Here is an 18873-nt window from a genome sequence, read left to right as displayed (position 1 = left end):
GTTTTTATATTTCAGATTTTATCAGACTTTAAGCATTGAACAACTTTTTTATTTCAATTTGTGTGCATAACGAGCTACTATCGGAAGTAATCTCTGGCCTAAACATCGGGTTAATCACTACTATAGCCAATTCCTTTAAGTTTCAGCCTTGCGACCATACTCCCCCCGGAACCCAAAGACTTTGATTTCTCATAAGGTGCCAGCGGAGTCCTAAAAGCAACATCCGCTGATCCCTGGTCGGCATCGTTTATGGTTGAGACTAGGACGGTATCTGATCGTCTTCGAGCCCCCAACTTTCGTTCTTGATTAATGAAAACATCATTGGCAAATGCTTTCGCAGTTGTTCGTCTTTCATAAATCCAAGAATTTCACCTCTGACTATGAAAAAGTTCAAATTTTATGAGACACTTCAAATTCAATAAGTTCAAGGGTTCATAGCTTGAAGAGTTGTGTCTGCCGAGCTACTACATATGGTAGCTCGATCTAAACACCTCCTCACAATTCCCTACTCATAACACGTGACATACTTTGATTCCTATAAGTTTGAGTTCTAAGAGCTTTGAGGGATGTGTATTTGCCGAGATACTGCCTATGGTAGCCAACTTAATTATTTAGTTACTAGTACTTTTACCCGTGCGATGCACGGGGGATATTCACTTTTTTTATGTGATAATTTTGTAATGTTTATCAAAAAGAAATTTATGAATTAAATTAATTTTAGATATAAAAGAACATAAATTTAGAGATTTTTTTATATGTTGAGTGTGTCTGATTTTGTTTTGTAGAAGCGTAATAATTATATTTATATATGTAGGATTGTCTTGATGAATTTCCTGAAATAAAAAGGAAAATTAAAATTATATTAATGAGCTATTTTTTATTTTACAATATTTTTGTAGAATTATAAAAGGCATTGAAGAATTCATTATATTAATCGAAATTTTAATACAATATCTACATTGTAGATACTTCTGATTGTTGTTCTTGTAACACATTTCTTGAAAAGAATATTTATGGGCATAATTTGATTAAATAATTTCATATGTTTTTTTATTTAAATATATAGATCAAATTTTCTTGTACAATTTCCTTTTTTATATATACGGGGCGGGGACCCACCTGCCAGGGATATCAATCCCCACCCCGTCCCTAAATTTGTTTCGGGGGAAATTCATCCCTGTCCTCATTCCCACGGAAAAAGATCTTAAAGATAGGAACTCATATGCAGGTAGAATTTGTTATCCCAACACTTTTCTACAGTTGTGTATCAAGTTCATTATCCATTATAATAAGCACACTAATTACATAACTATTTTAATTGACTTGTATTATAAAGTTTTGAATTTTTTTAACTCATTTAGTTTCCACAAAAGCGCCTGGCACGGAGACATATCCCCACCCCCTCCCCTAAATTTGCCTCGATGGGATTTTTGTCTCTGTCCACATCCCCACCAGGAAATAATTCTTTAAAATCAGGGCCTTTGGTGGAATTTTTTTGTCCCTACATTTCCCTGCACTTTGTTGTGCATAAGTTCATTATCCACTCTACATATCTATTTTAATTAATTTGTATTTATAAAGTTTTGAATTTTATAAAATTTTAACTCATAGTTTCCACAATTCAATTCTGCACCAATTGTGTACTGAATTTATTATCCACTAAACATAATTACCCCACTAATTGTAATAATGTACTAAATCAAATCCCATAAAAGTGGATAGTTAAACGGTGGAAGTATCATAAATAAATTCATCCCATTAAAACGTTAACATTTTGCCGGTGAGTTTAAAAGGTGTAATAAGACCCCACTTGTTTTCCAGTGTACAAAAACAAAAGACCTCACTTAAACGATTATATCGGTTACCTGATCTGATAAACTTTAACGGAAACAATTTAGAGATTTGTTTTTAATTTATAATGATTTTAAATTGAATTGAAAACGTACATGGTTTTAAGAATGAATTCATTTATCTTAAACAGGAATCATTTGTAATCAAACGTTATAAAATCGAATAAGTAACCCAAAATAAAATTTATCATATTGAATTCAAATCTTTATTGTCTTTTTGAACATAATTTCTTCACCAGTTAATTAAAACTTAAGTCAAAAGGTGAAGAAATCAACTTTAGAAGGCCCTGGTACGAACTCCTCATAAGTCAACACCATAGTAAGAATGAGGGTCTTTAACTGAAACAGATGAGTCAAAGGCCCTTGAGAAAACTGCAGATGTTTGAAGAAGAATAGTGTTCTGCTGCCGAAAAACACAATACGAATTAATAAGGAGGTAATACTTGCATGTTAGTATCTTAAAGAAGGAAAAAATTGAACACCGATAAGTGAAAAACAAAGGTTGAGATGCTTTAACCATTATTTATAAGAAACACACTATGCTTTAACCATTTAGGATCATCATTGAAGTAAAGGATTATGAAGTCAGAGAAAGAAGGAAAAATATCATGGAACCGGCTATTTAATTTGGTCACTTGGAGTAATACGGTTTCACAATTCAATCACTCACAACTTCTGCAAGCACATTCCTTTCAACTCTAACATGCTCGACCTGTGATCATCATTACATTATTTTTTTCTGATATTAACTGAAGAATGGAAGAATGGATATAACAAACTTCAAAGGAAAACATGAAAACTCACACACATATCCCCTATTAAGCATTTCAGACCTTTTCATGGCATATATCTCAGCTAATTTCTTCTACCTATAGGGTATTACTTGGGAAATAATATGGTATAAGAATTCACAAAATTTCATGGTATAGAGGTATACAAACAAAAGTAAAATGTTAGATGTTTCCAGGGACAGCAAGATATTTTTACCCTATGTTTCTCCTAAATTCAAAACAGAGCAATTCTTTGCTCATCCAAGAAACATTGGAAGCACCAAAGCATGGAAGTGATCATAAAACAATGTAGACTATATAATTTGAAAAAGAATTGCTTAAAATTGTCCCGGCCAATTGCATGAATTCAAGGTAGAATGTGTATTAAAATGAAGCATGATATAAAGCAAGATAGCATGTGTATAAACGGTAGTTCATTATAGTAATAGAAACTGTCTCCAAAGCCAGCCAAGTTTTGTGGCTGTTACTGCAATAGAAAACTTTGGCCTTGTAACACATACTAACAATAGTGCAGCTTGCTTCAAATTTAAAATGTTTTTTAGACAATAAAGAAATAAAAGCAAAATGAAAAAAATAGTCAATTGTAACTACCTGAAGAGAATAAAAGAAACATTACTCTTGGCCCCTCCCCAGTAGCTAAATGGAAGATTTTGTGATGGTTCTGCAGCTACCCCACTATGGCCTGAACAACTTTCCCGCCAGAGAAAGTGAAAAATAAAATCCTTCAGACTAAAAAGATGATCCTTTAACTTACTTCATCTTCACCATTCTCCTGGAAGACTGAAAAAACAATGTATAGAAATCAGCAATCAAAATGAAAGGAAAAAAATGAAAACATGATCGAGGCTAGGATCAGAGGCAAATAGACAATGATAAAATATTGAAAACCAATCTTGCTTTAGGAAGAGACGTTTTAACTTCCAACATTGTGGCAAAAGTAAAGGGGGAAAAAACTATTCTGGAGCACAGAATGTAAGACTGATAGAGAAGAGTAAACCTCACATTTCAATGAAATTAAAAATATTAAATATGGGGAGCCATCAATAGCAGTCAAGCACAATGCTAATTGACACAAAGATATCAATAGCAAATATTGTTTGTCTTTTTTCCAAATATTATTATTTTCTTAGCATTTTGTCTTTTAAGCACCATATCCACCATTATAGCATGTTACCTAGGCTCATTAGTTGAATTCATTTTGTTGAAGAGTGAAGACATTCAAATCGAAAGAAACTTAGAAAAAACATGAGGGCTGAGGTTGGTAAGGACAGTTTTGACACTCACTACTTGCTGATTTGCTTTCAAAAAGGTCCCAAGATAATACAGTAGTGTATTGGATGTTTAGAAAAATAAACTGAAATAAAATTTTAAATATATATATCAGAGGAAAAATGCAGCTTACCTCTGGGCATGGAGCCGAAGGGATTTCCCCTCATTTTAAACCCCAAAATCTGTGAGCAAAGACAGAAATCAAAGGGAAATATGTAGATTTAATTTACAGGGTCATATCTTAGCAACAAAAAATCACAACATTTATTGTTCAGCAAGAAAAAAACAGAGTAGTATCCTTCTTGCGAAAAGATTTCATAGGTGGTCGTAACCAAATCACAATGGAGCCTAAAAACATAACTTCTGCATCTTTCTCTTTAAGCCCCAACTACCACCTTCCAGATTTATGAGATAGTTGCATAAATCTGTCAAAAGGAAAACTATCTTAGCATTCTGCAGGTCTACTCAACAATGAGAGATATGATAAAGGAAAACTAAAAGCACTAAATTATGAGAGAAATGAAAATTTAAAACTTCCCATGGATATCATTTAGTACCAACCTACATGGCTACACATCTAAAAAATAAAAACAACACAGACACATAGATGCGGGTAAAAGTCAAGCAGATGCACAAAAAAGAACTTAACTTGGATACTAAGCACAGATAATGAAACTGTCTGTGTATATGCAAATCGAAAGGATTTTCATTCAGAATAGAATTACTGGACAAATAACAAAGCAAATATTCAGAAGAAAAAAATGGAAATTTAAACAGGCTGGGAAAATATATCACCTCCATGGTCAGTGTTAAAGAAAGAATAAAAAATATGGCGGCAAGGCACGCGCGGTGGTGGTGTTTGCTTCTGAGGGCAATTCGTGGCGAAAAACAGGGCATGAATTGCAATTCGCGGGCTAGAGGAAGATGCAATCAAAGTCGTAAACGTTTTTGCAGTGCATTTCCCTTGCGGTAGAAAGTGGCAGATGAGCTAGAAAATGAAAAATAAAGGTTTGATTTCAGATGCGAGATAGAGAAACAAACCTGAAAAATTGCAGGAAAACTCAAACGCAGCATGAAAACCCTGTCACCCAGCCAGCAACCACCATTGAAGGAACTATTTCCGGTGCCAAACCTCAGTCATCTTCTCCATCACGATCAGAAAAAAAGGTAACGATATCAGTTCAGAAAAGGAAAAAAAAAAAGGAACTATATCAGTTCTGAATCCTAGCATATCACAAACGAAATCAGATAATTTCTTCCTAAATTAATAGCACAACACCACCAGAGATCAAATACGTACCTAAACGGCGCAGGATCATGTGCCTGATATGCAACAAACATGGCTTGAAGGAGCTCCAAAGAAACCCATCGACCACAAATCCGCAAGGCATATGTTGGGGGTTCCATATGTTTCCAGCAGATCTAAACGAAATCAGAGCCAAACAGGGAAAAGCAACAAACACGGCTTCTCCGTAGAAGGTTTTAAACGATTTTGAAACCTAGAGAAACGGCTGAGAGAAGGAGAAAAGGAACGACGGTAAGGTGAAAGGGGAAGCGTTTCTATTTTCTTGAAACTGAAAAGCGTTTCAGGTCAGAAAAGGAACAAAAGTTATATTGAATGAGAGGAGGAGTGAAACTGATACAATTGTGAATCAACGGCTGAGATCAAATCTAAGTGAAATAAAATGCATTCATTTACAAAAATATCCATGCCTAGCTTTCATAGTCTTTGAAATAAATTGTTGAAGGACTTTTTTGCCCTCAATGATGCAGAAACTCTTCATTTATATATAGTATAGATAGATAGATAGATAGATTCACACCAATAACCCGACTTAGATCCCAGAACACACTTCGCCCGCCAGTGTGAAAATCAAAACCCATGTAACCACCAAATCAATAATCAGGTAGCCCCAAATAAATAGTCATATGTGTCTCTAAAATCATTAATCAATCATTATGTCATTTAAAAACCTAATAAAGCATATCAAAGATAACATTCAAGAACAAAAAGCCTAAAGACGCCATTAATCCTACAAGAAAACCAAAGCAAACAAGGTTAATAAATCTTCTCTCTAACAATGATACTGGGAGCTAGGTTGTGTGTTTGTCACTTAATCTAACCTCATAATTTTGGTGAGAACAAATTTATTTTTATTAATGAGAACTGAGGATAAAATTTTAAAATAATATATGTTTATTGATAAATAAATTAATGCATCATTCATAAAAAAATGTAATTATGTGAAAGCAAAAATGTAATTATGTTACATGAATTTAACCGATAAATAAGAAAATGTTGAAAAAATATAGTGTTAAAATGAGTGTTTTCAGTTCTCCTCTTATGTTTTTGTTCTTTGGTGTTGATTTGATTACTTCCAATCACTTGAAGTGATAAATATCCATGCACTCACAATTTCTGTTTTCAGTACATGCATCACAATTCAAATTATAAATGTTTAGATGTTGCACAAGTCAACTATAAAAATACAAAGGTCAACCTATTCTATATGCAAGGCAAGCATTTTACCTGCAATCACTCTCATCACCACAAATTCTGCCATAGACGCATGCCCACTTTATCTTGAATCCAGATTGTGCAACATGCAACTTGAGCCGCGTGGCAGCATGGTATGAACTTTGAACACATGATATTTGCAAAAGCAAAATGTGACCAATGGTTGAGTATCTTCAGAGTGTATTTTGTTTTTCATTCATCTGACACATTCAATCATATTTCTTAAAATGTCAAACTGCTAATTACAATTATCATTATTTATATCTATATCTATATATATATATATATATATAAAGGAAGAGTTTGTGTAGCCTGAAGGTAACTTTGGAATTTAAGAAATTATTGAACATGAATGACAATTTCTGTATGGCAATTTGGTAAATCTCAATATAATTAGTTGGGGATTTAATCTTGGCCGTCCTTCCCTTTCAATATTTGGAAAAAAAAATATGAATAATGTGAAAAAAAAAATTATTTACAAAAAAAGGGTGAAAAAAAACGTATTTACCAAACGGGTGTGTTTTGAAGAAAAGGCCACGCGCGTATTACCACAATCAGTAAACCGTGGCCTTAAGCAGGGAAAGGCTACGGTTAATGGAATTGTGGCCTCAAACCAGGTTTCTAAAAGCCACAGTTAGAAAACCGTAGCCTATACCTTCTTTACATTCCCACTTTCTCTAAAAATTTCATATCAATAATTTTCACTTATGAAAATAAATTGTTATATTTTCCAATATATCAAAAAATAAATAAAAAATAATATTGTTATATGTTTGTATAATTTCATATATGTTCACTATATTTATTTGTGCTCGTTATAGATATTTATTTTAAAGAACAAAAGTAAATATGAGTTTATTTATTTATTTCAATATTTAAATAAATAAAAATGATCATATTTATTGTTGTTCTTTAAAACAATTTTTTATATGCTTATATAATTTCATATGAGATTACTATATTTATTTGTGTTCTTTATAGTTATTTATTTTGAAGAACGAAAGTAAATATGAGCTTTTTATTTATTTAAATAAAGAAAAAAATGTCATATTTATCTTTGTTCTTAAAATAAATTGTTATATATTTTTATAATTTCATATGAGTTTACTATATTTATTTGTGTTATTTATAGATATTTGTTTTGAAGAACAAAAGTAAATATGACCTTTTTTATTTATTTACATAAAATAAAAATAGATCTTATTTATTTTTGTTCTTTAAAATAAATATCAATAAAGAACACAAATAAATATAGTAAACTCATATGAAATTATAAAAACATATAAAAATTTATTTTTCATAAGTGAAAATTATTTATATGAATTCTTTACAGGAATTGTGAATTGTAAAAAAGGTATAGGCGACGGTTATGAAACCGTGGCCTTTGGAGTTCGGTGTTTAGGCCACACCTTGGTAGTCGTTGCCTTTCCCTGCTTAAGGCCACGGTTTACTGAGCGTGGCAATGCCTGCGTGGCCTTTTCTTCAAAACACACCAGTTTGGTAAATACGTTTTTTTTCACCCTTTTTTCGTAAATAATTTTTTTTTCACATTATTCATATTTTTTTTCCAATATTTGGCCATTTTTTTTCTTTTTTTACCTTTGAGTATTTCGCTGGAATTTATCACTGTGTCGTTTTCGTTTCCACCTCTTCTAACGGCATCCGTTTTCGATTCCCTCTTCAAGTTTTTCTCCCGTTTTCGATTCTGTCGCTTCTTGCTCTCCCACTGAGTCCGTTAAGAACTATTTCATCCTTAATCTTCCGTCCTGAATCCGTTGCCAAACCCACCTTCCACCTCCATCAAACCCAAATTGACACAACCTCCTTCAACATAGACTTCGGTTTTAGTGAAGGTTTGCGTTGATTCTTCCACTTCTTCTAAAGCCCTCATTCAATCTGCAATCAAGGCTGCCGACGTGATCGGAGAGCGAGCGATTGAGAGCAACAGCAGAGAACGGAAGGTGCCAAGCAGAAGAAGGTTTGATTTTCTCTCTTTTTTTGGTTTCATTTTTTTCCTCTCTTCTTAATGTAATTATCGCTTTACGGGGGTAATTTGTTGGATTTATTTTATTATCTATGGTAGGTGCCATAGCTCAGATAAATCTTTTGAACTACAGGTACGTCCAACTTCACAAAGCCGTAAAGTGTATCAAGATATAGAAAGACTATACGCTGTAAGTTTTCATGTTTTTCCAATTTCTTTCTTTTGTGGGCTTAGGATACCCAATCATTTTATTCCTTCATCAGGCATGGGATTCAAGGAAACTGACTAAAATGACATTCTTTTTGTAGTTATGTTGAACTACTCTACAACAAATGATGAACACACTGGAGAGGATACTGGAGGGTCTCTTTGGTTATAGCAGCACTTCACCTTTGAAGGCTATAGAAGTAGAAGTACTTCAAGCATGAATCTAGAATGAAAGGAAACAACAAGATTGTGGAGGGTCCCTTTAGTTTCAAAAAAGAGTATGTTTTATTTTTCCATCGTATCTTCTTTTGGCATTTGAATTGTCAGAATTCAAAAATATAGCAAAAAAGTCGCATTGGCTAAGATTTGAACCCACAACGCGTGACCCTCTACACAAGTCCTACCAAGCGTTTGCCAAACGAACCATCACAACAATTGGTAAGTATTCCAAACTTTAATATTAATAACGGTTTCGGACAGATCTCTTCATAAAGAGATATTTCTCTTCCCCAAGGGATGTTAATATCTCTATATAAAGAGATACTTGGGCAGAAAAACAGATGATTCTGATGCACGAAATTGGACATAATAAAACCAACTTTTCTCTCATTTACATTACTCTAAATCATCCTTCACTTCACTAATGCATGAGTGAAGTGTGTGAATCATATTTTTGTAAACTATTATCAAAGATAGACTTGTTGTATTAGTGCAAAACACATCAAGGAATTCAAAGTATTCTGAAGGGAATTCGCCGGTCTTCTCTATTGCATCTAATACATAGTAATTGGTGAGGGCGAATTGAACCTAAATGTTAGTGTGCATACACGCTTTGAATCTTCAAGTGCTTTCGTCATCAACATCATCTTGTTCAAGTGTTGCAGCATCTTCCCCATCAGAGATTATTTCCAACATTCTTACCAATCGATTTCCACATGAAAATAAATAAATAAAATATGTATATGGCTGACCCGCTTAGTTAAGTCAAGGAATAGCAAACCAGTTTGATTAATTATCATCATTCTTCACTGTATGAAATAATTAAGGTTGCTTGCTACAAATAAAAATGCAAAAGGCCATACCCATTCTCTATGCATGGTAGGTTTGACTACAATACTCACCCACACTCTGGTCGTCCCTCCAAAACTTCTTTCACCGGTTAGTTTTCTTTCCCCTTGTGTTATCTCCCTTTTCAGCAGTTCAACTTCCATCTTTAAAAGAAAATTTATGAAATTGTCCAGAATGTCTACAAAAGATGAAAGTATTTCCTCTATTGAATTTTATTCCCCTTCTTTAGACGGCGACGCCTCCTCCGCCCAGGGTGTCGTCGTAATTTCCGATTCCGACTCTTCTAATTTGCCTCTTGAACCAAGCCCGCATCCGCGCCAAGCTTGTTCCATCACCTCTCATCTTTCTATCGGCGTTCACCCTTCCTCACCCGACTGGAGAACACACGGTCAATGGGTAGAAGAAAAGTGTCTTTTTCGCACCATTTGGGGAACCGTTGAAGCATTAAAGAACAATCGCCTCAACGCCCAAGGGTTCACTAAAGTGTGTTCGCGCCAAGCTTGTTCCATCACCTCTCATCTTTCTATCGGCGTTCACCCTTCCTCACCCGACTGGCGAACACACGGTCAATGGGTAGAAGAAAAGTGTCTTTTTCGCACCATTTGGGGAACCGTTGAAGCATTAAAGAACAATCGCCTCAACGCCCAAGGGTTCACTAAAGTGAACCCTTTCACTGGCGTGAATGATGACCTGTCGTTGAACGTCGCCCCTTGTGGCGATGAAGACGTCATCACTAAAATCTGATACTGACGAGTTGCCCGACTTCTTTTATCTTCATGGCTTTCTTTTTACTGATCTCTTTATTAAACTTCCATTTTCGTCTTTTGTCTGCGACGTTCTTACCTTCCTGAACATGGCGTCCTGTCAACTTCATCCCAACGCTTGGGGTTTTATTCGATGCTTCGAGCTTCTGTGCAACATCTTAGTGTCAAGTCCACCTATCCTTTTATTTTTCTTTTACAAAAATTGTACGACCAAGCCTACTATGATTTCATTCGTCCCTCTCTCTGCCCGCCACAACATGGCTCTTTTCCGACCTCTGAAAAGAAACTTCAAGCATTGGCACCGGAAGTTTTTCAAAGTTGTACATTCTCCTAAAATAAAAAACCTCTTCCGGGACTCTAATTAATGCCCTCTCTTTCCTTTCTACTGGACTGTTAACTCCCGCCGCGATATCACTGTTGTTCTTGAGGCACTTACCGCAGCAGAACGGCGAGTCGCCTTATATTTGTTGTCCTTGCCTCTAATCTCTAGTACCGATTTGCTACTGGTCGCCAGAGATGGGCAACTTACCCAATTTTTCAGTAAGTGTTTCTATTTGCACATTTTAATTGTTTTCTCGTCCTCAGGTATTGACCGTCTTTGCTTTGTTTTGACAGCTAAGATGGGAAAAGGTAAGATTGATGTCAACGTTGACAACATGACCTCCTTCATCGCCAACCAAATTGAGCTGATCAAGGAGAAGCGAAGAAGGAGAACAAAGAAGGAAAGGGCGCCGATGTTAAGAGTGCGCCCTCCACTGAAGAGCGTGATGCCAAGCGCCAACGATCTGCCGCCTCAACAGAGAAGCGCGATCCAAAGCAGCCGACCATCACCACCGCCCTCCCGAAATCCAAACCTACTCCAAAGGAGAAGAAAAACAACAACAACCTTCCCCCGCCCAAGCCTCAGGCTTCGAGGGCTTTTGTAAATCTGCTTGCGGCGGCGAGCCCCTAGTCTCAAGCTGCTAGAGACTATGTTTCTGGCAGTTCCCGTGGTGCACACTTGAGCGTCTACGACCCGGGCTTCAACGGGTTGAACTTCATGGCGCACAACTTCGATGTCCAACAACCTGGTGAAGTTACTTCACAAGGTGCTGAGAATGCCGCTACTTTGGTGGTTAATCAAGCCCTTTCAGCCGCCAGTTCTGCCGCCGGTCTGATGCAATTTTTGAGGGACGCCGAGTTGGCTAAGGCTCGCCTTCATAAGAAACTTGAGGAAGCTAGGAGCACCAATGCCCAACTGAGGCTTAATGTTGAAACCATTGCCAAACGGGCGGAGGTTGCCCTGACGTAATCGGAGGACAAGTTAGCTGGCATCTCCCAACAACTTGCCGATGTTAAGAGTGCGCCCTCCACTGAAGAGCGTGATGCCAAGCGCCAACGATCTGCCGCCTCAACAGAGAAGCGCGATCCAAAGCAGCCGACCATCACCACCGCCCTCCCGAAATCCAAACCTACTCCAAAGGAGAAGAAAAACAACAACAACCTTCCCCCGCCCAAGCCTCAGGCTTCGAGGGCTTTTGTAAATCTGCTTGCGGCGGCGAGCCCCTAGTCTCAAGCTGCTAGAGACTATGTTTCTGGCAGTTCCCGTGGTGCACACTTGAGCGTCTACGACCCGGGCTTCAACGGGTTGAACTTCATGGCGCACAACTTCGATGTCCAACAACCTGGTGAAGTTACTTCACAAGGTGCTGAGAATGCCGCTACTTTGGTGGTTAATCAAGCCCTTTCAGCCGCCAGTTCTGCCGCCGGTCTGATGCAATTTTTGAGGGACGCCGAGTTGGCTAAGGCTCGCCTTCATAAGAAACTTGAGGAAGCTAGGAGCACCAATGCCCAACTGAGGCTTAATGTTGAAACCATTGCCAAACGGGCGGAGGTTGCCCTGACGTAATCGGAGGACAAGTTAGCTGGCATCTCCCAACAACTTGCCGATGTTGAACGGGTGTTGGAAAAGAAGAAATCCTTGAGGGCGACGATTGATAGCAAGTATCAATGCCAATCTTTTTGAAATCCATTATTATAGAGTAGGCCAACGGTATTTTATTTCTTTTCAAAAATATCATTTCTTAAAATAACATTTAATTTTACGCTGAGATAGACATGACTCGAAATCCATCACATTCGAACTAATAATTTTTCAAGTCAATTTGCTCAAAAAGATCACATGCATTCAAAAACAGCAATTAGAGTCTCGTCATATTCTAATTTCAGCACATTTGAGCAAGAGTGCTACTTCTTTTTCTCTTAATATCCTGAAAAACCTCCTTTTGCAAGCGCTCGAATCAGAGGTGCAAGCCATGAATTCAGGAGATAAGTGTTGAGTGTTTACTCTGAAAACATCTGGTTACAGAATTTTTTTCAACTCTTTTTTCATGGCATTACACCAATGATCAATAACAGAATTTCTTTCAACTCTTTTTTGATGGCATTACGCCAACGATCAATAACATAAACCTGGTGGCTAATTGCATCACAAAAAAGCTCAAGTTGAATCATTTCACAGATTAGGAGATAAATTAGGAATTAGAAAGATGGTCTCAACCAACATCACATTCCAATCTCCATATCTTTAGGAGAATTTTATTAATATGAACAATGTTAGCTCAAAAGATGATTGCTTGGTGGCATCAATCAACACAGCAAATATTACAAGAGCACTTTTACACAGCCAATTAATGTGTGCGAGTTATATATGATAAAACAAAATCACACTCAAATCCAATCAAATGATTTCTTATCATTGTTTTCCAATTCTACCAACTGTAAAAGGTATATATAGATGGTCTCACAACATGTAAAATAAAATTAAAATAATAACTTGTTCCATGACTACTAAGAACAACCACAAAAGTCTTGTCTTATCCCACTAAGTGAGGTAGGCTAAGATGACAAACTCCAAAGATAGAAGATAGATTTCAGCTGATCTCAATCCTTAAAAGGGTGATCCATTTGTGCTCTTGAATGTCAGCTGGATTCACTTTAAAAGGACTTATTCAACCTTAATTAAAAAAGGTCAAACTTACAACTTAAATTTGGAATTCAAACAGGGAGCACATGAAATTCTCTAAACTCATTAAATTCTTCTTCGGTTCAATCAGCCAAAACCAGAAAACTCCTAGCACCACTTGGGGGATGGTCCTAACAAGAGCAGAATTGAAGTTCACAAAAAAAAAAGGACAAAGATATATAAGAAAGAAAGAAAACATGAAATTAATTAATTAATTAAACTCGATATGATTTAGGGCTTGTACCTTACCTTTAGCGAAGGTAACCTTCTGGCAGGTGTGCAGCGGGATCGAAGTCTTTCAAATATCTGATGTCTTCCACGGATATATGATTATCAATCGGCCGATAAATACAATGTTCTTCTCTAAACCGCTCAATTTCTTGTTCGGTTCTATCAGCCATAGTCGGACAACGCCATCCATAACCTGAGGGAGTGGTCAGGTAAGATTTCGTGAACATCTCCAACCTCATAACTTCCTCATCTTTGCCACTGTATTCTTCTCCAAGCACTTTGTGCCAGATTTTGAAAGCTTCCGCGGGGGTAAATTCCATGGCTTCAACAATTACAACAACAAATGTGATTTAGGGTTTACTTTAGGATCGGAATTAATCTAATCTAGAACAAACAAGAATAATTAATATGATTTAGCTAGGGTTTGTACCTTTAGGAACGGAATCAGTATCAGTGTTGTCAACTTTGAATTTCTTAACCGGTGGAGCAAAATCCTTCCCATTCTCAACTGATCAAAAGAAAAAAACGATTGTAATTAAATTAGAGGTTGTGCTGCGTGCTTTGGTTTACGTGGTTTGTACCTGGAATTAGAGACGCGGAGGGGCTGGAAATGGAGGCGCTAGGCGTCGACATCGTTGCGGCGGTTGAGAGAGGAGAGGAAGAATGGAACGGAATGAAATAATGAGCAGTCACGCTTGCTTCTTTTAAATCCTATTTCTTCGATGATTACAGCAAACTAGAATTTGTTTGTTTTTTCTAGCTTTAGATTCTTCTAGGATATCATATTGTAAAAAATAAATAAATAAAATTGTATGTTGAGATTCTAAGACATAGACTTAAATAGGTTTTGGACTATGAGTCAGGCCCATAGAGCATAGGTGAGGCCCATTTGTAATAGACTAGGGCTCATGTAACAACCCCACAATAAAAGGCTAAAGACTTCGTTGAATAGACATGTTCTCATTTCTACTTACAATAATTGTATCTGCGGCTTGGAACCCTAGACCATAAACCCTCTGATTTGGGGGCTCTTGGCCGTGTAAGAACAGCTTGAGATACATTTTGTAAGAATTCTAAGAGTGAAGGTTTGGGTGGCTTTGTGGGTTAAAGGTATTTGGAATACCTGTCCATTTTGCACGCAGCAAATCAGCAATAATTTGGAAGCTATTTGTATTTGGTAACCTAAACCAAGTGAAGTTAAAAGCTTAGAGTGGGAGAACGTTGGTAGTGCTGTTAAAGGTTGTGCAGAACATGTGGGAATAGGTGAAGTTCTAAGAAATGAATATACAGGTTTTTATTTTTTATTTTTTTTAGAAAGCATAAGGATGTATTAATCACAAACTTCACGAACGAAGCTTTAAAAGGATAGAGAGGTGATTAGTTTAGTACAATAAATAACCACCAACCAGCGAAATACAGTCCCCTAAAAACCACGCAAGCAAGCGAGCCCAGCAAAACGGCCTATCAGGAATATACAAAAGAAACCTACCATACCAAAAACCAACCAAGAACTAAAGGAGCCAAGCTAAAAACCAAATAAAAACCAGAAAGGTTGATTTTAATTTGCATGCTTCACTATTTTGTTCTAAGTTTGAAATATCTAATGTTATTATTGAAAGTGACTCCGTCTTTACAGTTGAAGGTGACTCCATCTCTACAACAAATGATGAACACACTTGGAGAGGATACTAGAGGGTCTCTTTGGTTATAGCATCACTTCACCTTTGAAGGCTGTAGAAGTAGTTCAAGCATGAATCCAGAATGAAAGGAAACAACAGGATTGTGGCGGGTCCCTTTGGTTTCAAAAAAGAGTATGTTTTATTTTTCCATGGCATCTTCTTTTGGTTTCAATTTATTTTACAAATGTGGTGGATCGTGACATGTATCTTGCCCTTGCAAGTCATAGTTTCTTGCCTCAAAGCTGAAATGTTGAGGCTGCACCTGAAGGTTGCTGCCCCCAATCCTCATTTTCTTTCAACCAGGTTGAAGGGCAATTGATGTTCAATTAAACTTCTGGAACAGAAGAAATACAATTAAACCAGGATCTCAGGTCTTTTAGCTACAGTAAAAAAGCAGCTCACAAATAAGTAGTAGATGCCAAGCATGAGTATGAAGAATCAATGCCAATCTTTTTGAAATCCATTATTAAAGAGTAGGCTAACGGTATTTTATTTCTTTTCAAAAATATCATTTTACGCTGAGATAAAGACATGACTCAAAATCCATCACATTCGAACTAATCATTTTTCAAGTCAATCTGCTCAAAAAGATCACATGCATTCAAAAACAGCAGTTAAAGTCTCCTCATATTCTAATTTTAGCACATTTAAGCTTTTCCCTGAGCAAGAGTGCTACTTCTTTTTCTCTCAATATCCTGAAAAACCTCATATTCCAAGCGCTCGAATCAGAGGTGCAAGCCATGAATTCAGGAGATAAGTGTTGAGTGTTTACTCTGAAAACATCTGGTTACAGAATTTTTTTCAACTCTTTTTTCATGGCATTACACCAATGATCAATAACAGAATTTCTTTCAACTCTTTTTTGATGGCATTACGCCTACGATCAATAACATAAACCTGGTGGCTAATTGCATCACAAAAAAGCTCAAGTTGAATCATTTCACAGATTAGGAGATAAATTAGGAATTAGAAAGATGGTCTCAACCAACATCACATTCCAATCTCCCTATCTTTAGGAGAATTTTATTAATATGAACAATGTTAGCTCAAAAGATGATTGCTTGGTGGCATCAAATCAACACAGCAAATATTACAAGAGCACTTTTACACAGCCAATTAACGTGTGCTAGTTATATATGACAAAACAAAATCACACTCAAATCCAATCAAATGATTTCTTATCATTGTTTTCCAATTCTACCAACTGTAAAAGGTATATATAGATGGTCTCACAACAGGTAAAATAAAATTAAAATAATAACGTATTCCATGACTACTAAGAACAACCACAAAAGTAGTGAGGTAGGCTAAGATGACAAATAGAAAATAGAGTTCAGCTTATCTCAATCCTTAAAAAGGGTGAGCCATTTGTGCTCTTGAGTGTCAGCTGGATTCACGACTTATTCAACCTTAATTAAAAAAGGTCAAACTTACAACTTAAATTTGGAATTCAAACAGGAAGCACATGAAATTCTCTAAACTCATTAAATTCTTCTTCAGTTCAATCAGCCAAAACCAGAAAACTCCTAGCACCACTTGGGGGATGGTCCTAACAAGAGCTGAATTGAAGTTCACAAAAAAAAAAGGACAAAGATATATAAGAAAGAAAGAAAACATGAAATTAATTAATTAATTAAACTCGATATGATTTAGGGCTTGTACCTTACCTTTAGCGAAGGTAACCTTATGGCAGGAGTACAGCGGGATCGAAGTCTTTCAAATATCTGATGTCTTCCACGGATATATGATTATCAATCGGCCGATAAATACAATGTTCTTCTCTAAACCGCTCAATTTCTTGTTCGGTTCTATCAGCCATAGTCGGACAACGCCATCCATAACCTGAGGGAGTGGTCATATAAGAATTCGTGAACATCTCCAACCTCATAACTTCCTCATCTTTGCCACTGTATTCTTCTCCAAGCACTTTGTGCCAGATTTTGAAAGCTTCCGCGGGGGTAAATTCCATGGCTTCAACAATTACAACAACAAATGTGATTTAGGGTTTACTTTAGGATCGGAATTAATCTAGAACAAACAAGAATAATTAAACAAGCCAGCCAATGCCAGCCAATAATATAAGAAAGAAAGAGAACATGAAAATAAGATTTAGGGTTTGTACCTTTAGGAACGGAATCAGTGTTGTGTTCTTCTTCATCTCCTACTAAATCCTTGTCAACTTTGAATTTCATTACCGGTGGAGCAAAATCCTTCTCATTCTCAACTAATCAAAAGAAAACAAGAAATTAATTAATTAAACTCGATATGATTTAGGGCTTGTACTTTTAGGAAAGGTAACCTTCTGGCAGGAGTACAGCGGGATCGAAGTCTTTCAAATATCTGATGTCTTCCACGGATATATGATTATCAATCGGCCGATAAATACAATGTTCTTCTCTAAACCGCTCAATTTCTTGTTCGGTTCTATCAGCCATAGTCGGACAACGCCATCCATAACCTGAGGGAGTGGTCAGGTAAGAATTCGTGAACATCTCCAACCTCATAACTTCCTCATCTTTGCCACTGTATTCTTCTCCAAGCACTTTGTGCCAGATTTTGAAAGCTTCCGCGGGGGTAAATTCCATGGCTTCAACAATTACAACAACAAATGTGATTTAGGGTTTACTTTAGGATCGGAATTAATCTAATCTAGAACAAACAAGAATAATTAATATGATTTAGCTAGGGTTTGTACCTTTAGGAACGGAATCAGTATCAGTGTTGTCAACTTTGAATTTCTTAACCGGTGGAGTAAAATCCTTCCCATTCTCAACTGATCAAAAGAAAACAAACCATTGTTATTAATTTTGTAAAAAATTAGAGGTTGTGTTTACGTGGTTTGTACCTGAATCTTGGTCTGGAATTAGAGACGCGGAGGGGGTCGACATCGTTGAGGAGAGGAAGAATGGAACGGAATGAATGAAAGAATGACCACGCTTGCTTCTTTTAAATCCAAACTTATGACTAATTGCACGCTGGGGATGAAGATTTTGATTTTTTTTTTTTGAATTTGATTTTGATTGTTTTTGTTATTGTCAATTTCAATGAAGATAGAAAGAGATGGGTTTTTTTTTTTTTTTTTTCTGGTACAAAGAGATATTAATGATTAATGGTTTAAATAAATAAATTATAATTTTTTATTTATTTATCCTTTTACTTACATGGAGTCTTAGTGGCATCCCAATGGCAAAAATGTTGTCATTTAATGACGTCCACGTAAGCAATTTCCGTTAACCTTTAAACGGCGCACTTACTGAAGGAGCTAATTTTTACAAATTCATACATGAATGGGTAAATTTGCTCGTTTTAAACATAAATGAAGCAAATTGCACAATGGTCAAAGATGAAGGAGCAAATGTGCAATTAAACCATTCAAATTTTACTCACCATTTTCAAACTTTACTTATTATAATGGGGACCAAAACCTTAGTTAATCAATGAAATTATTACCAATTTTGATTAACTTAGCAGCAATGACGTTGTTGCTGCAAAAAATGGCTTTACTTTT

At 36.2% G+C, this 18873-nt stretch overlaps 2 protein-coding genes and 1 long non-coding RNA gene across 9 annotated transcripts; all 3 read right to left on the bottom strand.

Moving 5' to 3' along the window:
• Positions 1-2018: 2018 nt before the first annotated feature.
• Positions 2019-5512, bottom strand: LOC130730300 (uncharacterized). 5 transcript variants are annotated; one of them, XR_009016306.1, is made up of 6 exons: positions 5211-5512; positions 4952-5051; positions 4706-4873; positions 4044-4335; positions 3233-3421; positions 2019-2253 (listed from the first exon to the last, which is right to left on the bottom strand). It is a non-coding gene; the product is annotated as an uncharacterized LOC130730300 (long non-coding RNA). The 5 variants fall into 5 exon arrangements; XR_009016303.1 differs by having other exon boundaries at positions 2019-2250; positions 5211-5509; XR_009016304.1 differs by having other exon boundaries at positions 2019-2250; positions 4706-4824; positions 5211-5508.
• Positions 5513-13165: 7653 nt separating this feature from the next.
• Positions 13166-14448, bottom strand: LOC130730299 (uncharacterized). Of its 2 annotated transcripts, none has more exons than XM_057582264.1 (4): positions 14268-14448; positions 14117-14194; positions 13700-14008; positions 13166-13586 (listed from the first exon to the last, which is right to left on the bottom strand). In XM_057582264.1, the coding sequence occupies exons 1-3, from the start codon at positions 14317-14319 to the stop codon at positions 13707-13709; spliced, it is 432 nt and encodes a 143-aa protein (XP_057438247.1). In that variant the 5' UTR covers positions 14320-14448; the 3' UTR covers positions 13166-13586; positions 13700-13706. The 2 variants fall into 2 exon arrangements, with proteins under 2 accessions (XP_057438247.1, XP_057438248.1); XM_057582265.1 differs by having other exon boundaries at positions 13705-14008; positions 14268-14447.
• A 2078-nt stretch (positions 14449-16526) lies between these two features.
• LOC130730298 (uncharacterized) lies at positions 16527-18369 on the bottom strand. Of its 2 annotated transcripts, none has more exons than XM_057582263.1 (6): positions 18211-18369; positions 18061-18138; positions 17665-17952; positions 17488-17589; positions 17028-17336; positions 16527-16924 (listed from the first exon to the last, which is right to left on the bottom strand). In XM_057582263.1, exons 1-5 carry the CDS (start codon positions 18251-18253, stop codon positions 17050-17052), a joined length of 798 nt encoding a protein of 265 aa, XP_057438246.1. In that variant the 5' UTR covers positions 18254-18369; the 3' UTR covers positions 16527-16924; positions 17028-17049. The 2 variants fall into 2 exon arrangements, with proteins under 2 accessions (XP_057438246.1, XP_057438245.1); XM_057582262.1 differs by having other exon boundaries at positions 17033-17336.
• Positions 18370-18873: the final 504 nt, after the last annotated feature.

The sequence above is a fragment of the Lotus japonicus genome, chromosome 1 (genome assembly GCF_012489685.1).
Source record: "Lotus japonicus ecotype B-129 chromosome 1, LjGifu_v1.2".
NCBI classification, from domain to species: Eukaryota; Viridiplantae; Streptophyta; class Magnoliopsida; order Fabales; family Fabaceae; genus Lotus; species Lotus japonicus.
Note: the sequence above shows the minus strand (reverse complement) of the source record. Positions and strands in the feature narration are given on the sequence as shown.